General features: G+C 31.1%; 1 protein-coding gene across 1 annotated transcript; it reads left to right on the top strand.

Annotated features, from left to right (window-relative positions):
* Nucleotides 1–61: 61 nt before the first annotated feature.
* Nucleotides 62–27780, top strand: LOC139502100 (putative leucine-rich repeat-containing protein DDB_G0290503). Its single transcript, XM_071291462.1, has 16 exons — nt 62–219; nt 5987–6307; nt 8819–8950; nt 9497–9672; nt 12347–12532; nt 13255–13336; nt 13863–13940; nt 14416–14549; nt 15231–15300; nt 15836–15929; nt 19196–19282; nt 20863–20940; nt 23573–23738; nt 24348–24481; nt 25200–25308; nt 26036–27780. The coding sequence occupies exons 2-16, from the start codon at nt 5994–5996 to the stop codon at nt 26455–26457; spliced, it is 2262 nt and encodes a 753-aa protein (XP_071147563.1). The 5' UTR covers nt 62–219; nt 5987–5993; the 3' UTR covers nt 26458–27780.

The following is a 27780-nucleotide window of genomic DNA, read 5'->3' as shown; positions in this document are numbered from 1 at the left end:
TAATTGATTTTTCCGGAATATTTCATTCTAATTCCGAAATCGACTTCATTTTACAGTGGCCAAGTTCCCCGGATGTAAATGTTTTCATTGGTTTCAAAATGGAGTCATAACAAGAAAATGCATGAAATGTAGATGCTAAAACCACATTTACTATTGAAATATGCAAATAACTTGTTGATACATTATAAAACAAGTTCCAGTTCACCAAGTTACACAAGAGTAGGTGAACCAAACAATAAACTCTAAATTGTTGCCACTTTAAAATGCTAATCTGCATAAAATTAACACAAATTTTAGTTTGTACAGACCCTGCCTCATGAAATGATGAATCCCTATCTCGAAAGTATCATAGTTCAATACTGATGGCAGACATCTCCTTCTTCTTAGATATAGTAGTTAAACTCAATAATGAGAACTCAATCATAGGCGGATCCAGGGGGGGGGGGGGGGGGGGCCCTTTCGTGGGAAAAATTTGGTTGATTATATAGGGAATCATGGAAGCATGACTGGAGCGGCCCCCCCCCCTTAGGAAAAGTTCTGGATCCGCCACTGTCAATACTTGTGCGTTTTCAGATTCAGTTATTATATGACTAAAACTTTATCACCGACAGCCTAAGAATGAAAAATTCTAGTCAAATTGGCACCTGGTTAAATCAGCGCATGATATAGTCAATTCGAATTCGGCACCCATGTTAGATTTGTTTAATATATACTTTTAACAGTATTTTATGCAAAAACAGTAAAAAAAAAAAGGAATGGGCTGTCCAGAATTTTTCAGTAATTATGCAAGAGGAGTAAAATAAGGAAGGGGTTGTCCAGAAATCTTCACATTTTTTGGGGTTGATGTATATATTTTTTTCTCTCAACTAAATGTGTATTTTTTTTTTTATATATATAAGGTAATGGATATTTTTTATGCATTTTTAACCAGTTGAGCATTTTGCAGGATTGTTGGTTTAATATTTTATGCTGTTTAAACTTTCCTGGAAAACACTAATTATTTTGCATGATAAAGTAAAGTAAAGTAAAGTAATCTTTATTTAAAGTCGGGGTTTCATATATACATAATAACAAAGAACATGAGTTCTTAAGAGCTCTTTAACCGACTGATATTAATAAACAAAACATACATGTAATAACATTAGATACACATACAACACAAACATACAGACATCACACATATATATTAATACATAGATAGCACATGCAGAATAAAAGCTAAGCAAGATATATTAAAACAAATGTCTAATATCAGCACATATATAGTAGCACATAGTATTTATATAAGAGTAGCACATGCAAACTTAAACACTTTAAGCACAAACAAAAGACTGCATGCAGCTATAGCAAAGGTAATGCATAAGCAAAAGAAATAAATGGCTAAATAAAAAATAAAAATAACTGCAAAAAGATAAAACCATAAAAAAAAGCAAACAAACAGCAGGCTTCGAGATCAAGTTATGGGGCAGCAAGTAAGTACATTATTTACAAGAACTGCATGTACATTTTTCTGAAAAACACCAGGTGGAGATAAAATTTTTGAACTGGCCAAAAGTTGATAAGCTCCTTGCCTCATTTGGCAAGGAGTTCCAGAGTTTTGCTGCCTCATAACTAAAGCTTTTCTTACCATACCTTGTTGTTTTTGGCCGTGGTATATCTGCTATGCCTTTGTACCTGAAGTGATAGTTTGAATTAGTGTAAGGGACTCATAGTTATCCGTTTTATTGCTTCTAATTGTCTCATTGTTAATTAAACAATTAACACCTTGGGGATCGAAGGGCTTTGTTGTTTCTTGTGAAGTTTTTGAAGAATAAAACATCAATAACTCGATCTACCTGTAATACTGTTGAGTTAAAACAACAAACATATTAACTATGTACATGTACTTGATTAAAGTTATTAATTAATTGGAAAGAAAACTTATCACAACTCAGTCCTATAATGTTGGAAAAACTTTAAATAATTAACTTTTGTATTAGCATGAATAGTACTAGTTTTAGCTGGCATGTCAGTTAACTGCTAGTAGTCTGTTGTTATTTATGTATTATTGTAATTTTGTTTATTCTCTTTGGTTACATCTTCTGACATCAGACTCGGACTTCTCTTGAACTGAATTTTAATGTGCATGCGGTATTGTTATGCTTTTACTTTTCTACATTCGCTAGAGGTATAGGGGGAGGGTTGAGATCTCACAAACATGTTTAACCCCGCCGCATTTTTGCGCCTGTCCCAAGTCAGGAGCCTCTGGCCTTTGTTAGTCTTGTATTATTTTAATTTTAGTTTCTTGTGTACAATTTGGAAATTCGTATGGCGTTCATTATCACTGAACTAGTATATATTTGTTTAGGGGCCAGTTGAAGGACGCCTCCTGGTGCGGGAATTTCTCGCTACATTGAAGACCTGTTGGTGACCTTCTGCTGTTTTTTTTTTTCTATGGTCGGGTTGTTGTCTCTTTGGCACATTCCCCATTTCCATTCTCAATTTTATTATATATATAGACATTATTTTACAGTCTCCCATAATTCTAAATAGAATGGTACATGTATTTTATATTTGAATATTGTCTGTCTTATATTGTGTATATGTTACAGTGAATTTGTATAATCAGTGATTATGTAGAATCCCTGAAATTTTCAGGGATTATGTAGAATCACTGGCTAGTTTAGGGATTATATATAATCACTAAAAGTTTCAGGGATTATGTATAATCACTAAAAAAAACGTCAGGGATTCTACATAATAACTGAAATGAAGAAATAGTTTTATTTATAAACATTTATAAAACATCATTATAAAGTAACATACATTGTAAAATGTTAAGCACAATATATCAAAATGATAACCCCAATTTTTTTAAATGTTAGGCACACTATATTAAAATGTGAAACACAATGTGTTAAAATAATATGCTTGACATCTTTTTAGCTCACCTGTCCCGAAGGGACAAGTGAGCTTATGCCATCACTTGGCGTCCGTCGTCGTCTGTCGTCCGTCGTCTGTCGTCGTAAACTATTTCAAGAATCTTCTCCTCTGAAACTACTGGGCCAAATACTTTCAAACTTTAACTGAATGTTCCTTAGGGTAACTAATTTATAAATTGTATCCGAAGTTTTGATCTATTAAAAAACATGGTCGCCATTGCTAAAAATAGAACATAGGGGTCAAATGCAGTTTTTGGCTTATAACTCAAAAACCAAAGCATTTAGAGCAAATCTGACAGGGGTAATATTGTTTATCAGGTCAAGATCTATCTGCCCTGAAATTTTCAGATGAATCAGACAACCCGTTGTTGGGTTGCTGCCCCTGAATTGGTAATTTTAAGGAAATTTTGCTGTTTTTGGTTATTATCTTGAATATTATTATAGATAGAGATAAACTGTAAACAGGAATAATGTTCAGCAAAGTAAGATTTACAAATAAGTCAACTTGACGGAAATGGTCAGTTGACCCCTTTAGGAGTTATTGCCCTTTATAGTCAATTTTTAACCATTTTTCGTAAATCTTAGTAATCTTTTACAAAAATCTTCTCCTCTGAAACTACTGGGCCAAATACTTCCAAACTTTAATTGAATGTTCCTTAGGGTATCTAGTTTGTAAATTGTATCCGAAGTTATGATCTATCAACAAACATGGTCGCCATTGCTAAAAATAGAACATAGGGGTCAAATGCAGTTTTTGGCTTATAACTCAAAAACCAAAGCATTTAGAGCAAATCTGACATGGGTAAAATTGTTTATCAGTTCAAGATCTATCTGCCCTGAAATTTTCAGATGAATCAGACAACCTGTTGTTGGGTTGCTGCCCCTGAATTGATAATTTTAAGGAAATTTTGCTGTTTTTGTTTATTATCTTGAATATAATTATAGATAGAAATAAACTGTAAACAGCAATAATGTTCAGCAAAGTAAGATCTTCAATTAAGTCAATTTGACCAAAATTGTCAATTGACCCCTTAAGGAGTTATTAAAACTTTTTTCACAATTTGTTCATCATGTTGACTTACTTTAAAAAATCTTCTCCTTTGAAACTGCTGTATCAATTTCAGCCAAACTTAGGCTAAATGAGTTTCAGAGTATCTAGTATAAATTTTATATTTTATTTCCTTGTATGTCAAGAAACATAGCTCCTATGGCTAACATAGAACATAGGAGAAAATGATTATTTTTTTTGGCTTTTGAAGAAAATAGGACGATCCAAAAAAACATTTAAATAAATTGAAAAGCCAAAATAATCATTGATGAGAGATTTAACCAAAAGAATTAAGGTGAGCGATTCAGGCTCTTGAGAGCCTCTTGTTTTACCACAATATCGACATTTAAAAAACCTTTTCCTGCACATATGGAATCATATTTTAACAATACGCCTAAGAGAAATAAAATGTTCAGTAAAAACATCTGAAGGAACCCCCCCCCCCCTCCCTTACCAAAAAAAAAAGAAGGATTTTGCAACCTTAAACTGGTTCGAGCAAGAATGATACCATGTTTTGTGGCCAGGCAATATCCTTTTTCAGACTTTTTTTGAACAATTGCTATTAGGTTTTTTGGATTTCCCGTTCTTTTTTTACCCTACATGGAATTACTATAAGAATATTACACCAAATGCAAGCTTCCTCTAAAACTTTGTTCTATTTGTCAATCTGCCTCTTTTTCTATACACTAAGAAAAGTCTAAGATGCCTAAGTTCTATTAACAGTTTGTATTTCTTGTTCATTTGAGAAAAAAACCCAACACAAAACAGATGTTCCATAATCTTCTTCACCATTTGCCTTACATGTATCACAAATAACATGCTTTGTGGATTTACAAATAGAGCATGGATATCCTTTTGACGCTGGCTTTTAATAAACAAACAATACATGTTAAACTATCGCTATAAAGGGAATGTTGATATTATTAATTTTGAAGTCTTCAACTTTATCTCGAAACCCTGTGTTGGTTATATCTTTTAGATCATCCTCTGTGTATAAAGGCAAAATTATTTCATCTGGCAAGGAATATGAAAGAAAAAAATATAATTTGTCTATATTAATTTTTTTTATCAAACAACATGAACAAACAACAAAGGATTATTAAATTGTTCATAATCCCTGAAATCATATTAGGGAATTTGTAAAATAATTATTAAAATGTTCAGTGATTATGTAAAATAGGTGCCGATTTGACTAGATGCCGATTTAACCAGGTGCCGATTTGACTTGTACCTAGAATGACCACCAACCCCTTGTATCATGAAAACTTAAGTACAGTAATATTACTCAATGAAATGATAAAATAACCAATTAACTCATCAACTATGTAAAGTCTTATCATTGTTATGTCTTAACTATCAAGTCAACCCAATTTTTACAACTTCAAACTTTTACTAACTCTCTGGTACTTTGGAAAGGTAGCATAGATGATAGGGGACTATATCATAATCATGATAATATAAGATACATTGATGAATTATGTAGTGATAAAGCATCACACATCAGCAGATTTGTACTAGACTTTTATCCATCCTTACCAAATTAATAATTAACCATCAGGTGAGTAATTAATGTTCTCACACTGAAACTTTACAGACTAAAGATTTGAAATAGAAACACATTTTTCATAACAGGGACCTAGTTGTAGGTATAGAAAAGACTTTTAGCCATATTAACAACACAGGGATTGAAGAAAAAAAGCACAAAGAACAACAAAAAACCCTTAAACCAAAACTAGGAGTGATATCAGGTGCTTGGGAGTGGTAAGCAGATCCTCCTCCACATTTGGCGCTATGGCCCTTAAGGAGGCTCATACAAGAACAATATAAAGAATATTTATTTTTGATTACGGTATACAAATTGAAAAAATAATAGATATGTTGATTTCAAAGTATGATTAAAAAATATATTTTAATAATAAATCATTAGTCTAAGAGGATAATAACCTTCCGGGTTTATCATAAAACAAACATAATATAAAAAAATAATAAGACATATGATATGTATTATATTTAACAGAAACGGAATGAAAACAGATGTGAATATGTCAGAGAAAGAAACCAACAACCAGGAGATGTTTGAACACTATAACCCACAGTATCCTCTTCCCGAAGAGATCAACAAAATGGAGAGAGACGAGACAGTGTGTAAATACTGTGGTGTCAGTTACCTCATACATAATGAGATTAAAAAGTTAGAGGAGAAACTGAAAGCTACAGAAAAGGAACTGGAACATTTGAGGGGATGTGAAGTCAGGGAAATTCAACTAAAAGAACAAGTTACTCAATTAAAGTCAGAGATTGCAGATCTACAAAATATTATTAGTGATAAAAGTTTAATGTAAGTTTTAATAATTTTTTCATTTTTTTCTGCAATTGATATTGCTGGTAATTTGATGGACATGCCTTTTGAGATTATATTTTGTTTGATTTTAATTGACAAATTAAATTTCAACTTGATATTGATGTAAATGTAGATAAACATGTTTTAAATTAGAGAAAGATATCACCATTAAGAAATTGAAAAACCTTTTTGAGTCCTTGCAGACACTTTTTTAGAAGGCTCAGAAAAAAACCAAGTTACATACTTTTTGAAAAGATTGAAACTGTTATTCCAATTGTTTTCTAAGGCCATGAAGGCACTGAATTTTATTTTTTCATTTTTGTATTTGTTTAAATTTAATTTTATATTCTTTTTTCAACTGTAGCAAACATTTTTTACACATGCCAAAAAAAATAATCTGCTACAGTTCATGTTGATATAGAAATTAACAACAGCCTAAACCAGTGATTTTGCTAGCGCTCGTCACTTTCGTATTTTACGAAAGGGTTTTCTCATTGACGAAAATATTTCAAATCAATTTCGTCACTTTAATTTTGAAAGTGTAAAAAAAAATTCGCAATAAAAACTATAAATCTTCATGTTTTTGACAAGTTTATGACCTCCAGGTAATTAACATTTTTAACAGGTGTTACAAGTTGTGATTACAACTAATCCGCTTATCGCCATCGGATGGGTCACTAATCCGTTAATTATTATTAAACCCCATAATTGAATGACCATCATAATTATTTCCCCTGGAAAATCAGTCAGTCGGCAAGTCATTTCAACAACCAGGAGTTTAGTTTCGTCAATTAATCAAAAATGTAACAACCCGGTCAGTTCGCATTTGAATTTCAATATTTTTCTAACGATCTGAAGTTCATTTGTCGTAGATTCGTCATTCGAAGGCATTTTCGTCATATTTGATTTAAATTTTCATCAAAAAACTTTCAACAATTTCCATTTAAAATAAAGAACTTTAATGTGTTTATTCAAAACTTTCACGAGTTAAACAGGTGCTTCCTGTATTGTGTTCTACGCATGCGTGAAAGTATTCCTTTGACTATTTATAGACTTTAAAAAAACGTAAAATACGAAATCATTTAATTAAGGTAGCACAATACAAAGATTTTTTTACTTCCAATCACTAACCTTTGAAATGCTGTAACTTTCTTATGAATGCATAGAAAATAATAAAAGAGGTATATATAGATAGATAAAAGATTAATCATTTAAATGAATGCAATATTTTTATTATACAATCATTATGTAATCAATTATTATGTAATTAGTGACAAAATCTGGGTAAGTTCACTTGAATGAATTTAGCTCTATCATCTCTTTAACTATACAGAAAATTTTAACAAAATCTTAATCAACACATCATGGGCTTTAAAAGGGTGTCTCAGATCGTCTCTATTGTATTCCATTCTCTCATAAATCTCTAATTTGTGTAAACATCCTAACCACATAAAAGAAGATAATGTTTAATTAGGTGTAAAATTTGTTCTATACATTCTATCTGAAATCTGAGACACCCTTTTGTAGATAATGGCCATAGGAACAACATAAAACAAAATCAACCCTCTAGGGATACCTATGCAGAAGCTAATTTTATTTGAAAGTGGAAATTTGGTGAAAAATATTTTAGACACAGTTAACATTATAATTGGTTACATCAGAGACATATAATACATTGTATTATATGTCTCTGGTTACATTATTGTTGCATAATACTAACATTGCGTTTATTTGAAAGAGTAATCTGTTAGCTATCCAAAACTACCACTTTTATAAATTTTCAAGCATTATTAAGAAAGTTACAGCATTTTAAAACTTGGGAGTTGGAGTTATAAAATCTTTGTATTGTGCTACCTTAAACGAGAGAGACAAACATCTCTTACTAAAGGAATTTAAATAAAAAAATGATAATTTCCTGATGAATCCGGACTCGTTTTGAATTTATTATCCACGTGCCACTTCCGGTTTTCGTTTCATTTTAAAACCAAAAGAAGTAAATGTGATCTATTGTTGATTTGTTTACAACCTACTTTCAGTCATTTTTATAGTTCCAAAAAGGATTTTACACATTTCCAACTTGAAAGAAATGATTTCCAAATATCGATTTAGACCTTTTATATGGATAATGATTATGCAGTGAAATAATCTTTGCAAGTTAATTTCTGCTGTGATTCCTTGTTTTAAAAAAATAGAATCCAACTTTTGTTGATCAGGAATGACCCCTGGAATAAACTGAAGAGAAATTGTGAACTAAATTTCTGGATTCCATGTCAGAATCTTTCATAATAATGGCCAATACAGTCAAATCATACAATAACTGCCAATCATGCTGGTGCCTCAATCCCTAAAAATCTGACAAAGTCAAAAGATGAAGCTAGTAATATACATCATTGGTCCCTTGCTTTTACACAAAATAAGGTTGATTTTAATAGCGCGCAAAAGTGACTAAAGCCCTCAAAATCCTAGCTTAAACCCTGGCCTAAACATCTACTTTGTACTTTTTTGTAGGGTAACAACATTACAAGAGAGTTTAGAGAATGAATCAAATATGACAATTAAGTTACAGAATCATAACCATGAATTAGTGAAGAATCTAGAGAACACAACAAAAGTCAAAGATGATTTACAACAGAAACTCAAGTAAGACTTTGAAACAAGTTCAAACAACAAATACATAGAACAACAACTTAGGCTAGCATAAAAACAGAAACAACAAATGCAAAGAATGCTAGGAGAAGAGTTTACTATATGTGTATTAGCTGAAAGTCAAAAAGGAAAATACAAGTCCTGATTCTGACTAGGTACAAGTTCTAACCAAAGTGTCCAATAAAAGATTTGATGATTGATTGATTGATTGCAACACTACTTTCAGTATAATTGGCTATATTTTGGCGATCAGTTTTCAGTGATTAAGGAAGCCAGATTTCCAGGAGAGACTTAAACTTTTTTAATCTTTAATTGTTTGCACTTACAGTCTTTCTTTTGTAAAAAAAACCCCACCTAGTTTATTTCTATTTATCAGGGAATAAAATTTATTGGTATAAGTTTTTTTAAAACATACTCTTTCATATAATATGATACTGTCACAATGACTGTACATCTTAAGTGTTAAATGAAATTTACATGTTTATGAATGATCAGATTATTGTAGTTTAATGTTTAATATTCATGATGTGTGTATTTCAGATCAAGAAATGTAATATTTGACAAGCAGCTGCCACTGATAAGAAAGAAGATACAAGAACAGAAGACAGAAGTGACAAATGTCCATCAGTTTGTAGAAGAAAGAAATAAAAAGATAAAAGAAGAAATGATGTTAATGTTTTCTGATTTGAAACAAATTTGTCAACAAAGGGATAATGGTACATTGATATTTTATTATTATTATTATCTATAAGCTCATGAATCAATATAATCTGACGTACATTTATTTTTACCACTTTGTAAATGCACTGCTGGTGACTGTTTCCTCCAAGATGGTATTGACATGGAATTTCATTGAACTTTTTGAACTTTCAGTGTTTTCCATTCGGCATTTAAGCCGGGTGTGCCAACCACCTTCTTTTTAAAGCCGACCACCTTTCGATTTTAGGAGGTGGTCGGCTTTTTTTTCAAATTTCGGATTTTTTTCGGTTCCGTACCGTTAAAATTTGAAAACTAATCGCGCCTCGCTGATTTGTTTTCATTGACAAAGATGGCGTCCAATCGTCAAATTTCAATATTTTCATTTATCAATCGGGGTACAAGAAAGGCAGATGACGATGATGATAAAGAAAATACTAGACCAAATAAGTTAAATAAAATTGATAGTAATGTTGAAGTTGTGGAAATTGAATAAAAATCAACCAAACAACGGAAAAGACACGCAAGTGAAGACAAATATGAGCAAGACTTCAAATGGCTTATAGTCACAGAGGAAGGATACTACTGTTCTATGTGCCAAAAATACGGCACAAAAGCAAGAAACAGGACATAAAATGAAAGAAGAGAGAAAAGAGATAAATTGTTGAAAAAAATCAAATCAAAGAATATGACTACGTCTATTTATGTTTGTTCAACTCCATTAAATGTGAATATTATACTAATCTTTATTTTTGTGACCCCCACGTGCACCCACAGTAAATTAAAAAAAAAAACGGGTGGACATTTAAAAAAAACCACCCGGTTGCAAGTGATTTTTTTTTTAAAACACCCACCTTCCCTTAGTGAAAAAAGGAAAACACTGACTTTCAATGCTCTTTAACCTTTTTACTGATTTGGCCTTGTTCTGTTTTTATTTAAGCTGAAACTTGCTGTAGACAAAACCAGGGTCTGTGGGTCTAAATTATAAGTCTAGTATCTTTGGATATTTTTTTATATGCTGCAGGGATCTCCATGGCCTGTTTAACGATGGAGCCCCGCCATCGTTCAAATGTCTTGCGCCATCGTCAAATGACTCGCGCCATCGTTAAATTGTCTTGCGCCATCGTTAAATTGTCTTCCGCCATCGTTCAAAACTTCATCGTTTTTTGTAGCCCGACGCCATTTTTTTATCATTTATAATCAAATGCATGTAATTGCATAACCCTAAGGCTTTATATGTTATAATCCAATACAGTTATAACGCCTGAGGGATATCCGGATTAAGATCGCTAATTACTTGTACCTGAGCTTGTACAGGTAGATCAACAAACCAGACAGGAGAATACTATCTGAGGATAGACGATCCATTTGTCGAAGTAATCAACTTAGTTTCAGCAAATGATTATGATCATTTAGATTAAATAAATAAATTAATAAATTAATCCAGTTACAAAGAAAACAGTTTAACAAGTCGAACACGTGCTTTATTTTGACTTACGCAATCAGCATCCCCCTTTTTTTAAGAAGTACAAAATAAGACGCAAAACAGTAAATATTATTTCATCGCAAATAACTCGAGTACTGCTGTAACGATAATTTAGAATTACTTTAAAAGTTTAAAAGTAAAAACTTAAATATTTCCTGTAAAGAAATATCGTATCTAAATTCCGAATTCATTTCGTATATTACAATCAAATTGATACATCCGCGTATCCGGTTTCTATTCAGACTCGAAAGATGCATGTTGCACATCATCAATTTGCAAGATAAAGTCATTAAAAACCTTTTCATTTGTCAACGTTTGCTTTACAAATCTCTTTAACCTTTTACATAACCCGTACGAATTGTTTTGTTGTTGCTGCAAATCAGCCATACCGGTAATGGGCTCTGAATTTGACAGTGTCCACAGATGATTTTTAACCCCCATAACAATTACCAAAAATAAAAGAAATCTGCATGAGGACCTTCATGACAGCTTTTGGTCATTCTCGACTAAGGGGGGACCATGAAGACTTGGCATTTGAATGGTTAAAAACGGCAATAAATGAAAATGTTGATACTTCTAATTCTATAATGAAAATTCAAATAAATATTTAAATAAGCAATGAAATAGCATGTACACCATTCCTTGTATGGAGGGATAAAATACTTCCGATCGCGCTACACTGTACAGCGTAGACATGGTTTGTAATGGTGAAAGTTCCTCCATGGTTCAATTTTCATCCATGGAGATCCCTGTGCTGTTGGAGGCTCTATTGGTCAAAAATGCTATGGATATAAATTCACTCTAAATTGTCTAGCTTTTTACATTTTTATAATGTTAAATCTGATGATGATCAAAGTCGCAGTTGTATTTATTTCGTGCAGTCAGCGACAGAATTAGGCCTTAATCGTTTTAAAAATCTAGATTTTCCATGTCAGTTGTCTTTTTTGTTTACCTGTTCAACTTGTAAATCACAAGTTGTCTCCCTTATACCACTAAGATGTCAATTGGGTGGCATGTTTAAGAGATTTTCAAAATTATTTGGGGACTGAAATCTTTATTTCGCCTGCAAGGTTATTGCCTGAATGTTGATTCATAAATATAATACCAGTACCAGTTATTCTCTTATTCCTTTTCTGAATTTTCTTTACCCAAACAGAACATTCAATGGGAGACAACTCAATCTAATTGTACATTTTTTTCCTATTTAGAAAAGATAAAACTACAGGAAAAGATTAGTTCATTGGAAACTGAAAAGGGTGAGGCCCTGTTGACAAGTGTAGCAATGAAGGAAAAGGTTAAAGGTCAAGAACAAGATTTACAGCAACTTTCAATCTTAGTGGATGAAAACAACAAACTACAGCAACAGTTATCAAATATAGAAACAAAGACTAGAGGTAATACAATGAGATACACACCTTTACAGAATTTATCAGTATCTCCCATATGTAAAAGATATTTCCTACTTGTAGGGGGCCTCGGTTGCCGAGTGGTCAAAGTAGTTACTACTGTAATCACTAGCTTGTCAACACGAAGGTTGTGAGTTTGAACCCTGCTCGTGCCGGTGCACTCGACTCTAATCTTAATTGACTATGATTTTCAGTTTTCCTATAGAAGGTCAGTGGTTTTCTCTGGGCACTCCAGCTTCCTCCACCAATAAAAACTGGCTGCCACGAAATAGCCTAATTTAGTGCTAAAAGTGGCGTTTAAACACCAAAATTCAAAATCAAATCTCCTACTTGCAAGGGGTTTGGTATCTTAATACACAAAAACACTCTTCATCAATTCTGGATTTTGATTGGGAGAGAGGACTAATCAGCAGTTAGTTCAATTGTATATAGATAGGTAAATTGATGTGAAAAAAATGCAGGTGGATCCCATAAACCCAAAATTTGGTAAACAAATTGAACAAAATTAATTCTTAACTATATAATGTATTCAAGCTATTTTCTAGTCAGTCTCTGTGTCTTCATAGCATGTAAAAACTATTCTATATTCTGTCAGCCAATCAAATTCTTGCAACTTATAACATGCCAATTCAGGCAGTTCAACCATTTGGTTTTTATACACATTATTTAGTATTTAAGGGTTAATATATAAAAATGTTTTTGTTCAACAGATTTACAACATAAATTAGACGAAGCAGTATCTAAATGTAGAAGTTTAACAATGGAATCTCAACAGTTCAAAGATCAATTAAGGTAAATATTCACCTCATAAAAACAGACAGGAAAAGATACAAATCAGAACTCTCAGACATGTGGATTTTGCTTTTTTACATATAATAAAGAAGATTTGGTATGATTGCTTATGAGACAACTCTCCACCAGAGACCAAGTGACACAGAAATTAATAGCTATATGTCACTGTACAGCCTTCAACATTGAGCAAAGTCAATACAGCATGTTTTAACAGACAAATCTTGTAACTATGGTATACATTGAATAATCCTACCAGCAGCTTTCTTTTTATGTATTTATTGACAACATTTTATTATTAGAATTTTTATGAAAACTTATGACAAGTTCAAAAATTGAGAAGGTTGAGATAAAAATGCTGAAAATTTCTTTACTTTAGATTTGAAGTATCAAAATCAAACTGGGATTCATTGCATTATCTTTTTTTGACAAAATCACTGTATTTAAAAGAAAGACATCTCGTTTAAAGAATAAATTCACTGAACAGTTTTTTACTTGATTGCAATTTTTATTATCATTTTCTTTTCAGGAATAAAAATCAGGACATGGAGGATCAGACAGCCCAGATCAGACGAAAGGAACAAAACTCTGAAATGACTATACAAAAGTAAGTATTCTCGCTGTGTTGAAGACCCATTGGTGGCCTACGGCTGTTATCTGCTCTTTAGTCGGGTTGTTGTCTCTTTGACATATTCCTCATTTTCATTCTCAATTTTATTACCATATATTAATGATAGCTGATAGAGTAAAATTCTTAGATAAATTTTAAAGGAAAAATGTATAGTATAATGGTGATATTATTTATATATTTAATATTGATTCCCAAAATTATTTATATATTTAATAATGATTCCCAAAATTTCTGCAGCATTAAATCTGTCTTAAAATTGTAAGAAAAAGTTTACAAAATCGAATTAAAAAGCAATTAACATTTTACAATGAAATGAAATGAAATATACTGTTTTTCAAATACATGATGAAATTGCTGTTATATTTTTTTTTCAATTTATTTGAATTCAATAATCACATACACAGTTTAAAATTGTAGCCATGTACATGTAGCTAACACTTTTAAATTACAGATTACAAAGTGAATTAGGAAAGAAACAAGCAGAACTTGCCACAAATTTGAAAGATTATAAAAACTTAGAAAACCGACTTCATGAACAACAGAGAAAAGAAGAAGAGATTCACAGAAAGGCTACTTTTACTGTCAGTAAGTATGGGTACAAATATGACTACATATCAATTAAATGGATTATGATAATTTATAAAGTCAGCAGCCCAACACCACAAGTTCACTAATATCATGAATATAGACATAAATTGTCTTGAGTCTTATTGTAAAGGAATTTTATAACAGCTGAAATTTGATATCAACAATAATTTCAGAATACAAGTATACATATTTTGCAATATCATTTCTTATAAAAAAAAATCTATCATTTGGTCTCTGGTGGAGAGTTTTCTGATTTGCTATCATACCAAATCTTCTTATTTTTATGTTAATTTTCATCCAAATCTTTAACAGATTCTCATTGGTAAATCCAGTGTCATGACTTTGGGATGTCCAAATTGCTTATTTTGATTTATTGTGATCTGATCTGACAATAAAACCATAATACTCTTTAGTGGTTTAACTCGATAACTTTGACACAATGTGATCCTATCTACTGTTGTTAAGCTTTATATTTCGTTTGATAGGTTGTTTTTTGTGATAAGCAGCTGACAATTTACAATTAATAATAAATTTAAATATTTAAGTCCAAGTGATTTTACTCTTTCGATTATTTTTTTTTAATCCTTGTGTGTATAAATATTTGTTTTTTTACCTTTTTGTCTCTTATCATCACAACTGTATTCAAATATGTAATCATGTATGTTATGCTATTTTTAGCGGAAAGTAGGGAACTTAAAGATGTATTGAACCAAGCAAAGGCAGAGATAGAACAATTAAAATCTGAAAGGTAAAATATTTAGCATAGGTTTAGAGATTCATGGATGAGGAGAACTTCCATCTTCAGGGGAAAAAAAGAAATACAGTTTATTTTATATTCATAGTGGAATAAAAGAAATTGCCTTATGCCCCTCTGAAATCCATCAAACCGTCATTTTGAGATGGCCCCTACTCTATATTTGATGTAAATCAATGAAAATTCAGAAATGAATGCAGGATTTATACATGTATTAAAAAAGCAAAATTCTATTTCTGTTCTTGATTCTTTTAATTGCTAAAAGTACATAAAAAAGTAAAACAACACTTCAAAATCAAGCAATGTGCTTGCTAAGCTTTACAACTTTTTAAGTCTCCATACATTTCCCCCTTCCCCCCCCCCCCGCTATATGTTGTTTGGATATTTGTACTCAGGATAGTTAAGCTTCGGCAAAACAAGATTGATCATATCAAAAATTGTTATTAATGAAATAACTTTCAAGAGTAACCAACCTGTGTTTTCATTATACCATGGTTAGAAGTTAAATACATTGTTTCTATCTGTACAGAGAAGTAATGATAACTTCCCATCAGAACAGAATAGAACAACTGAGACAAAGCTTCCAAAATAAACTATTTGAGGCAGATAAATGGCCAGAAAAGGTATGTTGTATATTTTGAATTCATTTATGTAATGGAAGTGTTTAATCGTGCTCCACTGATCCAGGGATGGGGTAATCGTAATCTGTAATCGTAATCGATTGTAATTGACTACATTTTCCCCAGGAATCGACAGTAATCTGTAATTGAAGACATTTTCGATTACATGTAATTGTAATTTACTCGATTACAGCAAAAATCATGATGTAATCATCGATTACTTTTGATTACATTTCAATTACTTTAGAGAAATAGTTTGATGAATTATAACCTATTTCAAATGAAAACATGTGTATGTAGTACTGATATGACTTAAGAGTTTATCAGCTACCTTTATATTTCTATCTATTGTCTCAAGCTACAATATAATCACCCAGATCCCCTACTATAATTTACTTTATATCTAGCTTTTGAAACAAATGGATTTATGTGCTTGTCAATAAGTCAACTCCTTTTATATTAAAAAAAGAAGATAGATTGGAAATAAGAAAATGGATTTAAAATAATAAATGTGTTTTAAGTTAAGTTCTGTACTTCCTTATAGTAGTAAGCTTATTTGTATAAAATTTCCTAAAAGCATAGTTTTCAATAAGATTTAAGATTAGAATAGATAAACAGTTAATTTCTTATAATGTTATGATATACATGTATGTGAAAAGTAAGAAGGTACACAAATTCTTTTGACAATGAACCAATGCCTATGCATTGAAACTCTTTTCAGAAAAAGATACATGTATCCCTCTTTGATACTATAAATATATACTGTTTATAATTTTATTAGAGAATGAAAAAAATCTTAATAAACTTTCTTGTCTTTACTAATCAGATGATCAAAGTCTTCTAATCACTATATAAGACACATACTTTGTTTTTATTTCAATTACTGTTTGTCTAATTATGAAGGAGATTTATATTATTTTGCCCCAGGCTATAAATTGTACTCCATTGGCAGTTTTATAACCTATAATTAGGGTGGTTATCCAACAAAAGAATTAAATCATGCCTGTCATTATAATTATAAATTTTAATCTTTAAAATTAGCTGAACTAATTAATAATTCTATTTATTTTATATTTTCTTTAGAGAAAACTTCCAACATTGTAAATAACTATGCTAAAATATACCTGCTTTTAATGAACAAAAACAAAAAAACTTATGTAATTCAGTAAGAAAGCAAAAGTATTGAAAAAAACTTAAACATATATATACTTGATTGATGGAATGTGTTGTCATCTCTAAATGTTGAAAGTCAAAATTTCAAGATTTTTTTAATATTTCTGATCCTCAGTAAGAGATTCCATCTAGATAATAACTGTCAACTTATAATTTGGAAACAATGCTTCAAATGCTGTGTTTTGGTAAAGTTCTAAATTTCCACTATACAATCGTTGAGCAACATAATTGTGCTTAACTTACTATACTTTTTTAAAATTTTAAAGCATGTAATTGACAGTAATCGAAAAGTAAAGTAATTACTTTTGATAAAGTAATCAATTGCAATCGATTACATACAAAAATCTGAGTAATTCATTATTAATCGATTGCACAAAATACCTTCATGTAATCGATTATTAATCGATTACATTTGTCAGTAATCGTGCCCATCCCTGAATTGATCACTCATTATATTCAAAACAGAAAGGAGCATCTATTTAGAAAGATATATAACAATAATACCAATCAAAATAACTGTTGACACAAGACCTAAATCTAAGCTTGTGCATCCTTAAATAGACTTGAGATGGATTTCACATTTTGTTTTTGATTCTTCAAAATGTTTTAGTCATGTTTGCTTCTTATCAATATATATGCAACTCTATCAGAATACACTATGTTTATGTTCTCCTAAAACCAAGTCTAACTTTTATTTTAATCTTTGGAAAATGAGACGGTTTTCTTTTCAGGGACTTTTAACATCATGATAATGTGATGCTATAATGCTTGAATGTGATGCTTTCTTAAAAGATTTTCTAATAGATTATGTTATGGATATGATGCTATTATTTTTATAAACAAGATAATATAACAAATTCTGTGTCTACCATGATGCTATACACTAGTAAACATATATGAAACTTGTGGAAAATCACAGAATAAGAATTCCATCTGCAAACTTTTTCAAATACCTTAATTTCCATAATTTTTATTTAGTTATGCATTTAATTTATTAAGCATATGTTAAAATTTAAAAAAGTTAGATTCAAATAAGTTAAGAAATTACTATTTATTTTTATGCCCCACCTACGATAGTAGAGGGGCATTATGTTTTCTGGTCTGTGCGTCCGTTCGTCCGTCTGTTCGTTCGTTCGTTCGTCTGTTCGTTCGTCCGTCTGTCCCGCTTCAGGTTAAAGTTTTTGGTCAAGGTAGTTTTTATGAAGTTGAAGTCCAATCAACTTGAAACTTAGTACACATGTTCCTTATGATATGATCTTTCTAATTTAAATGCCAAATTAGAGTTTTGACCCCAATTTTACGGTTCACTGATAGAAAATGATAGTGCAAATTTCAGGTTAAAGTTTTTGGCTTCAGGTTAAAGTTTTTGGTCAAGGTAGTTTTTGATGAAGTTGAAGTCCAATCAACTTGAAACTTAGTATACATGTGCCCTATGATATGATCTTTCTAATTTAAATGCCAAATTAGAGTTTTGACCCCAATTTTACGGTTCACTGAACATAGAAAATGATAGTGCAAATTTCAGGTTAAAGTTTTTGGCTTCAGGTTAAAGTTTTTGGTCAAGGTAGTTTTTGATGAAGTTGAAGTCCAATCAACTTGAAACTTAGTATACATGTGCCCTATGATATGATCTTTCTAATTTAAATGCCAAATTAGAGTTTTGACCCCAATTGTACGGTTCACTGAACATAGAAAATGATAGTGCAAATTTCAGGTTAAAGTTTTTGGTCAAGGTAGTTTTTGATGAAGTTGAAGTCCAATCAACTTGAAACTTAGTATACATGTGCCCTATGATATGATCTTTCTAATTTAAATGCCAAATTAGAGTTTTGACCCCAATTTAAGGTTTACTGAACATAGAAAATGATAGTGCAAATTTCAGGTTAAAGTTTTTGGTCAAGGTAGTTTTTGATAAAGTAGAAGTCCAATCAACTTGAAACTTAGTATACATGTTCCCTTTGATAAGATCATTCTAATTTTAATGCCAAATTAGAGAATTTATTCCAATTTCACAGTCCTTTAAACATAGAAAATGATAGTGTGAGTGGGGCATCCGTGTACTGTGGACACATTCTTGTTTTCATTTTACATTTCAGTTAGAGGAAGCTTTGCGGAAAGAGAGAGAGAAACACCAGACAGCTTTGAAAAGTTTGGAAGACAGACTAGTAGAAAACTTTGTCATGGTAAGAACTGTTTATATAACTGATCTTCAAACATGATATTGAAGAAGTGGAATGCAGTTTTAAATGCCCAATCTTTTTAGAGTCTTCAAAAAATATTATCCAGATTTCTGAAGGAAAAATAGGTTATTGATTTGGGGATATATGGCAAGTGGGAGTCAGTCAAACAGTGTCCATGTTTTTACTCAGGAACTGTTCAACCAAAGCTTTAAAAATTTTAATATGATGTTACTGATGACAACATGGAGGTCTAGTTTAATATTGACGATATTTACTTCACCATTCAGGAGTTATGGTTCATGAAAGATTTAAAAATTATGTTTCAGTGTTTTTACTCATGGACGGTTCAACCAAAGTTTTTCAATTTAATATGTTGTTACTGATGACAAAATGGAGGTCAATTTCAATTTCAATGATTGTCCCTTTTATTGCTGAGGAGTTATGGTCTTTGTAAAATTGAAAAATTGTCAGGAAACAAATAAATGATAAACAAGAATGTGTCCCTAGTACACGGATGCCCCATCTGCACTATCATTTTCTATGTTCAGTGGTCCGTGAAAATGGGGTAATAACTTTAATTTGGCATAACAATTAGAGAGATCATATCATAAGGTACATGTTTACTAAGTTTCAAGTTGATTGGATTTCAACTTCATCAAAAACTACCTCGACCAAAAACTTTAACCTAAAACTTTAACCTGAAGATGGACAGACAGACGAACGAACAGAAGGATGAACAGATCAGAAAAACATTATGCCCATAAATATAGCATAAAAATCTGGTTTGCTATTACTCTGACAGCCTCTTGTTGATGTTGTATGTATTTGAAGTGTCTTAATTTAACTTTAAAAGTTTTGAAGTATGTATGTTGAATAAATCGAGCAAACAATTTTGTTTTTGTTTTGGAGCAAACCACTTCCTTGATGTTGTGTAAGTGTGCTTGCATATTTAAGTAGAGAAGGCTATAGGTTTGAAACCTGGCTTTTTCAATTCAAAGGCTTTAAACTTAATAATTGCTTCTCTGCCATAAGATTATTTTTTATGCCCCACCTACGATACCACCTACGATAGTAGAGGGTCATTATGTTTTTTGGTCTGTGCGTCCGTCCGCTCGTTCGTCTGTTTGTTCGTCCGTCTGTCCTGCTTCAGGTTAAATAAAGGCAACAGTAGTATACCGCTGTTCAAAACTCATAAATCCATGGACAAAAAACAAAATAGGGGTAACAAACTAAAACCGAGGGAAACGCATTAAATATAAGAGGAGAACAACGACATGACACTAAAATGTAACACACATAAACAAAATAAAGTTTTTGGTCAAGGTAGTTTTTGATGTAACTGAAGTCTAATGAACTTGAAACTTAGTACACATGTTGCCTATGGTATGATCTTTCTAATTTTAATGCCAAATTAGATTTTTTACCCAATTTCATGGTCCATTGAACATGGAAAATGATAGTAAGAGTTGGGCATCCGTGTACTTTGGACACATTCTTGTTTTTTTTTGTTTTTTTTTTTATCAAAAATGAATTTAAATGTAATCATTTTAGTTGAAAAAAATAAATTTCTATCTTTAATACAGGAAATGCAGATAGAGAAACAGAAATATCAAGAATTATTAGAAAAATATCAAGGTTCTACTAAAAACCAGGAATCAATGGTAAGAATTTCTTTATGTATACTAAATGATTAACTATTCAATTGTTGAAAAGTAGCAATAAAGATTTCAACAGTTTAGATACATGTAAGTAAACAGATTTGTATGTCATAAGGTGTAATAATTTGCATATGAACTGTTTGTCTACATGTTTATAATTTTTTTTATTGATCAATTTATGCTGCATGTAAGTTTTTCACAATTTTTATGCATAGTTATATCAAGTTTATAAAAAAGAATTGCAGTAATACAATTTGGCCCATATTTCTGAGTTTTTACTTTTTTATTATACAACATAGGATGGTTTGCAGTTGACTGATTTAGACCATTTTTACTGTTTTATCATTTTATATCATTATAAAATTGAGAAAGGAAATGGGGAATGTGTCAAAGAGACAACAACCCGACCATAGAGCAGACAACAGGCGAAGGCCATCAATGGGTCTTCAATGTAGCAAGAACTCCCGCAGCTGTAGGCGTCCTTCAGCTGGCCCCTTAAATAATATGTATACTAGTACAGTGATAATGGACGTCAAACTAACTCCGAATTATACACAAGAAACTAAAATTAAAAATCATACAAGATTAAACATGGTTAAACATGTTTATGAGATCTCAATCCTCCCCCTATACCTCTAGCCAATGTAGAAAAGTAAACGCCAGGCCTCGACAATAACGCTTGTCCGATTGTCCGGTACATGTACCAGAGGTAAAAAAGGTCGGACAAGTAAAAGCTATACCAAGCTTGTCCGATGGGACAAGTAGAATCATTCTGCAGAAAATAAATGTTAATCCAACTTTGATGAACAAAGTATAATTATTAACAAAAAAACAAGAAAAGAAGATTTGTTTGACATCTTTCCTTTTTAAACTGAAACTAATTGAAACTTTTTATTTCTCAAGACCCCTCAGACTTGCAATCGATAATTTAAAACTTGTTCTTTGTCAAGTACTTTTAACAGGTAAAAAGCACACTTTTCTCGGAAACCAGTCTTACCGATCCCATTCAACCATGCGCTTTTTAGATAAGTAACTTTAAAAGACAGTTCGTCACCAGCTCGGAAATGATTCGGCTCCAAGTTTAATAAACAGTTGGGCACCGTAGGAGACATATTTCATAGACATAATTAATAGACAGCTTGGCAAGGCAGTAGACATTTCTGGACCAAAACAAATCAGAACCTCTTTTCCTACCTTATTTTGTTGCTTTATAATAATTATTACCAATGTCCATACCATATTTTTTAAAATAAGAATGAGGAAATTATTTACCATAAAAATCATCAAATCATGTTTGATCTTTATGTAGAAAAAACAATACTTGCAATGCAGTGACCTATAGTTGTTAATTTCTGTGTCATTTGGTCTTTTGTCTCATTGACATTCATACCTCATATTCTTTTTATTGATTGCATTTGAATAAACTTTTTTCAACTTTTAAAAAAATAGGATAAAAATCCAATGAGTGTACATTTAGAGGCCAATCAGATGGTGCCTCATGTGCAAAGTATGATGAGACTTTAGCATTGATAAAAACTAGAACCTAAGTCCTGTGACACAACTAAATTCAGTTGTTCATGGCTCATATCTTTTAAAAGTATTTCAAAGGATATAAATAAAATTCTGTTTAATTTGTTTTTAATTCATTTTGTTCCTTGAATGAACTTGAAATGCAAAAAGGTTATTATTAAGATTTTTTTTTGAACAAGTTACAATTTCATTTGGACAAGTAAGTTTTGGTATGTACTTGTCCTACTGGACAAGTTGAAAAAAAGTTATTGTAGAGGCCTGAACGCATTACAATACGCACATTAAAATTCAGTTCAAGAGAAGTCCGAGTCTGATGTCAGAAGATGTTACAAAAGATCTAGAGAATAAATAAAATGACAATAATACATAAATAACAACAGACTACTAGCAGTTAACTGACATGCCAGCTCCAGACCTCAATTAAACTGATTGAAAGATTAAGTCTTCATCATATGAATATCAGGCACAATCCCCCCCGTTAGGGGTTTAGTATCATACTTTCATAAAATATATGAGAAGAACATAACCTGTGTCATGCCAACAACTGTTTTTTTATTTTTAAATAAATGTGTTTAGTTCCGATGCAAAGACCCTATAGGCTATAAGTGAATCAATATTAAAACCAAAATATGCAATCTTTAATGACCTGACAACAGTATCGTTACTATATTCTTCTTCATAAGTCTGTTTAAAGGTTTTGTAAGCTTTTGAGGTGAATACTGACATTTTTGTGCTTTGTAAAGAATATTACCATAAAAGATTGGATGTGAAATACCTGAACGTATAAGATGTCTGCATGTTGAGTTATATTTAAGAATTATTTCCTTATATCGATGACAAAATTCAGTAAATGTTTTGACTAGTTTGTGATATCGAAAACCCTGGTGTAATAATTTTTCAGTAATACTCAAATTTCTCTCGCTAAAATCTAATACGTTGTTACATATCATTATACCTTTATGAACATCTTTCAATGATTCTTTTCACCATGGGATTTGTTTTCTTGTAAAAATAGAGCAGAATTAACCAGTTGGTATATTTCTTTTTCACTTGATATATATTCACAAATGTCTGCATGCTTTCACTATTCACATTTTATTTTAAGTTAAAATCACAGCTAAATGATGTGGAAAATAGGTACAAAGCTGAAATCAGGGATCTGCAGAAACTCTTAGCTGATAATAAAACTAGAGCTAAGGAGACAGAAGAATCTTTGAGAAGAGAAATTGAAAGTTTAAAATCAATTATTAGAGATTTAGAGGATAGATTAGGTAAAACTATATTCTTAAGTACTTATTATTGCTGCATTTTCAGGGGTGCATCCAGCCATTTTTATAAGGGGGGTTCATAACCCAGGTGGTGGTTCTTCCAACTATACATGTATGTCCCCATTGAAATGCATTGAATGTAAAAAAAAAGGGGGAGGTTTCTAACACCTGATCCCGCCTTCCTAATCTGCCAATGATTTTATTTTGACAATAAAGCTTAACTGAAATAATCCTTTATATGAGGTTATTATAATTAAGGTCAGCCTTCCATTATGAAAAATCCATAAAGGATGCACCAAGTCTAGTTATAAATTGTCATGACTGCTGAACGACAATTCATTGTCAAGGTATGATGAATTTTTTGCTACATTTTTAGCATCGAAATATGTATTTGAAAAAAAAGTATAAGTATTGATGACAATAACATATTGTAATTATAAAAATTTCGATATTATGTATTTTATATATTTTTTCATTACTTATTGATGCTCAACACAGATATTAACAAATACACCATAGAAACAGTTATGGAAGAAGAAAAAATTATGTGTCTAATTTTTGCTTTTTTTTCAAATACATATTGATTAAAATATTATTTAATTTAAATTACAGCTCGGTTAGATCATGGGAGCGATGAAAAGATGGCTGACCTGAAAATACAGCTCAAAGAAACTCATGAGGAGTTAGAGGAGGCTAGAGAGGAACTTACTCAAAAGTCTGATTTATTAAAAACAACAAAAAATGAGGTATGTGGAAAATATCAGATTGTTGATTGTACAGATAGCTACATGTATGAATAAAATGTGAAATTTGTTTACCACGAATACAGTTCTAACCTAAAACTTTTTTGTTTTTTATGTCAAAGATACAAGTGTGCTTTGGTATCATGATAATATTTCTTTCTCTTTTAGTACATGGTCAGTAATTGTTGAGAAAAATACATGCACTGTGGATTAAGAAATATTAAAATGTAGAAATGCATGAATATATTAGAGTATTGATATAAAAGAAATATTATTCAAATATACTAGTTAAACTTTATAATTACATTTGGTGGAATTGCATGTCCGGTTTTTGTCGAGCCTACGACTTTAGTAAAAAAAGCGAGACATAGCGATCCTACATTTTGTCGGCGTCGTCCACAAATATTCACTCTGTGGTTAAAGTTTTTGAAATTTTAATAACTTTCTTGAACTATCCTGGATTTTTGCCAAACTTGGACAGAAACTTGTTTATGTTCATAAGCTAGTATCCAGAAGTATATTTTGTAAAAATAAAATTCCATTTTTTCTGTATTTTACTTATAAATAGACTTAGTTTTTCTGCCAGGAAACATTACATTCACTCTGTGGTTAAAGTTTTTAAAATTTTAATAACTTTCTTAAACTACCCTGGATTTTTACCATGAAAATAATATGAATAGCTTTGACAAAATCAATTGCAAATAGAGTTTTGTTTTTACAGGTGAAGTTTTTACAAGAAACTGTACAAAGGGAAGTGGAGGAAAGGTTTGAGTTGACAGAAGCACTGAGTACTGCAAGGACAGAACTTCTGAAACTAAAGAAACCAGCAGGTAGCTCTTTAAAATTTGACACTTGCAGGGTCCAGCAAATAATAAACATTTTCCCTGTTTTATTGAACCAAGTTATCAGACTGAAGTTAAATTAATATTAAATATTCATGTTTAGAGATTTGAAGTAAATGTTAATTATGCATATCTTGAAAAAATATATAAATCTTTTTGTTTTAAAAATGTAATCATTGACATATTCCAGGGAAAGATTGATTAAAATTTAAATTGTCATTGCTAAGGAAGAAGTTTACTCATAGAAATTTTCCTTCTTGACTGCCAATGAGACAACTCTCCACAAGAGACCAAATGACACAGAAATTAACAATTATAGGTCACTATACAGCCTTCAACAATGAACAAATCCCATATCGCATAGTCACTATAAAAGGCTCTGAAATGTAATTCAAAAGAGAAAACCAACAGCCTAATTTATGTAAAGCTGCATAGAGATATAAGTATTTGAAATCAAAATAAGAGTTTTTATTATTACAATACTTATATTACATAATCTCATGTTTTGCAATAGTAAAAAAAGCTAAAATAATTTCTGAATTTACAGTATATAGCTGTTTTGTAAGATTAGTATTATAGCTATTTGAAGAGACAACATCCAGTATTCACTGGATTAGCTTTGGGAGATAATTATCTTACACAACTTGGACAGATAAGCATATTTTTTGTTCCTTCAGAGTGTTTTATATTGAAAATTATGCATTGTGTTGTATAGGTGGGTACAGTGGAGGCAGTAATCCAAGACAGTCTACTGCGGATAGTAACATGTCGCTGAAATCTGTTAGTACAGTGAACAACAATACAGCAACTACAGAAAATATGAACAGTGCTAGAAACACTTCTGTCAGTGATCTGAACAGTGCAAGGAGAACTTCTAATGATGATCTTAATAAACAAAATAATAAAAATTTAAATAGACAAGGGACTTACACATCATCATCAAAAAGTTTAAACCCACTGAAAACACCGCCAGTACAATCAAGAGAGATATCAACAATGAGCTCAGCAACGGTCAGCAGTTCTCATAGTTCGGTTTCATATGTCGGTGATGCTGCTAAGCCTCAAGGAAAAATGAAAGGTGGATCTATAGCAGACACTAGAAAAAGGATAGCAAACATTTTAGGCAGAAAATCATGATACTGTAATGTGATTACTAGTGGTATTTTAATTGAAATCCTGATAATGCTTTTACTCAGAACTTTTAAGCTGTTGGTACAAATATGAGAATGAAGTATAATTTATTTATTATAATATTGCCCAGTTATGCTAGTCAAATTTGTAAGTTAGTCCACACCAAATTAATTTATCATTCTTTGGATTTTTTTCTTAATTTGAAAGGTTAGATGTTGAATATATATCAGATCTCCATGTTACACGCCAATTTGCTTGAAAGCCTCAATTGTTGCTATGTTTCTTTGGAAACTATTTGCTACTAAAATAAAGGAGGATATTATCTTAACATACTTTGATATTTCTATTTTTGATTTTCCCTTGTTAAAGCTTTAATATTTGCTTATTTGAACATTTCCCTTTCTTATATCATTTAGTTTACTAAAATTTGTTTTAGGAATAAACATAAAAAATAAAACCAGTTTCCAGCTGTTTTTGTCTTTCACAAATCCAAAGAATGATAGATTAATTTAGTGTAAGCATATATATTTTTTATACTCATATGTGATATTTTAAAAGATGATTTATTTGCATTTACTTTTTATAATTAATATATTTATTGATGTTGTTAGGATTCCTGCTTTTATCCTTACCTGCCATGAATGTCCTACAATTATATGTGTTAAAAAGATACCGATATTGATGTATATGTGTCTAATAAACTTGATACAAAGGGAAATAACAATCAGATTTCTGAATAAAATTGAGAATAGAAATTGGGAATGTGTCAAAGAGACAACAATCTGACCAAAGGGCAGAAAACAGGTCAAGGCCACCAATAGGTCTGCAACACAGCGAAAAAAATCCTCACCAGGAGGTGGGCAGCTGTCAGACATTTCTTAATTGTTGGCTCTTTCAATAATCTTTTTAAAATGCTTCATTTGAGGTGCAGCTGATGCTGTACAATAAATTTTTATATATTTTTCTTACCTGTAATAGTTATAGATATATATATTGTACATTGAACTTATTTTTAAGTTTCAAGGATGACTCAAGTACAATATATGAACTTTAGCCAAAAGTGAAGTAATTTTTTCAACTTTGAAAAAGATATGCGTTAGTTATTTGTTTTGAAAATTATATCTTGATATTCAGGTGAATATACAAAGGTTTAGGCAGTTATATGAAATGTTTGCAAAACAGCATTTTCTTGCTTTTACTGTCAATTTTATTGCCTTTGATTGAATGCCTTTTATAACATTTCATTTTATTAGTGCAACTAGAAGATTATTGCAACAAAGATTTTGTTAAGTGATCATTTAATTGAGAGTAATAAATGTTGAACAATGA

This window comes from Mytilus edulis, chromosome 13 (assembly GCF_963676685.1).
Source record: "Mytilus edulis chromosome 13, xbMytEdul2.2, whole genome shotgun sequence".
NCBI lineage: Eukaryota > Metazoa > Mollusca > Bivalvia > Mytilida > Mytilidae > Mytilus > Mytilus edulis.
Note: the sequence above shows the minus strand (reverse complement) of the source record. Positions and strands in the feature narration are given on the sequence as shown.

Bases quoted from the DNA above. Each gene is read 5' to 3' on its own strand.
- LOC139502100 (XM_071291462.1), top strand. From the start codon at position 5,994: ATGAAAACAGATGTGAATATGTCAGAGAAAGAAACCAACAACCAGGAG. The intron at 9,673-12,346 runs GTACATTGATAT...TTTCCTATTTAG, and splicing joins TTGTCAACAAAGGGATAATG to AAAAGATAAAACTACAGGAA. The intron at 24,482-25,199 runs GTATGTGGAAAA...TTGTTTTTACAG, and splicing joins TAAAAACAACAAAAAATGAG to GTGAAGTTTTTACAAGAAAC.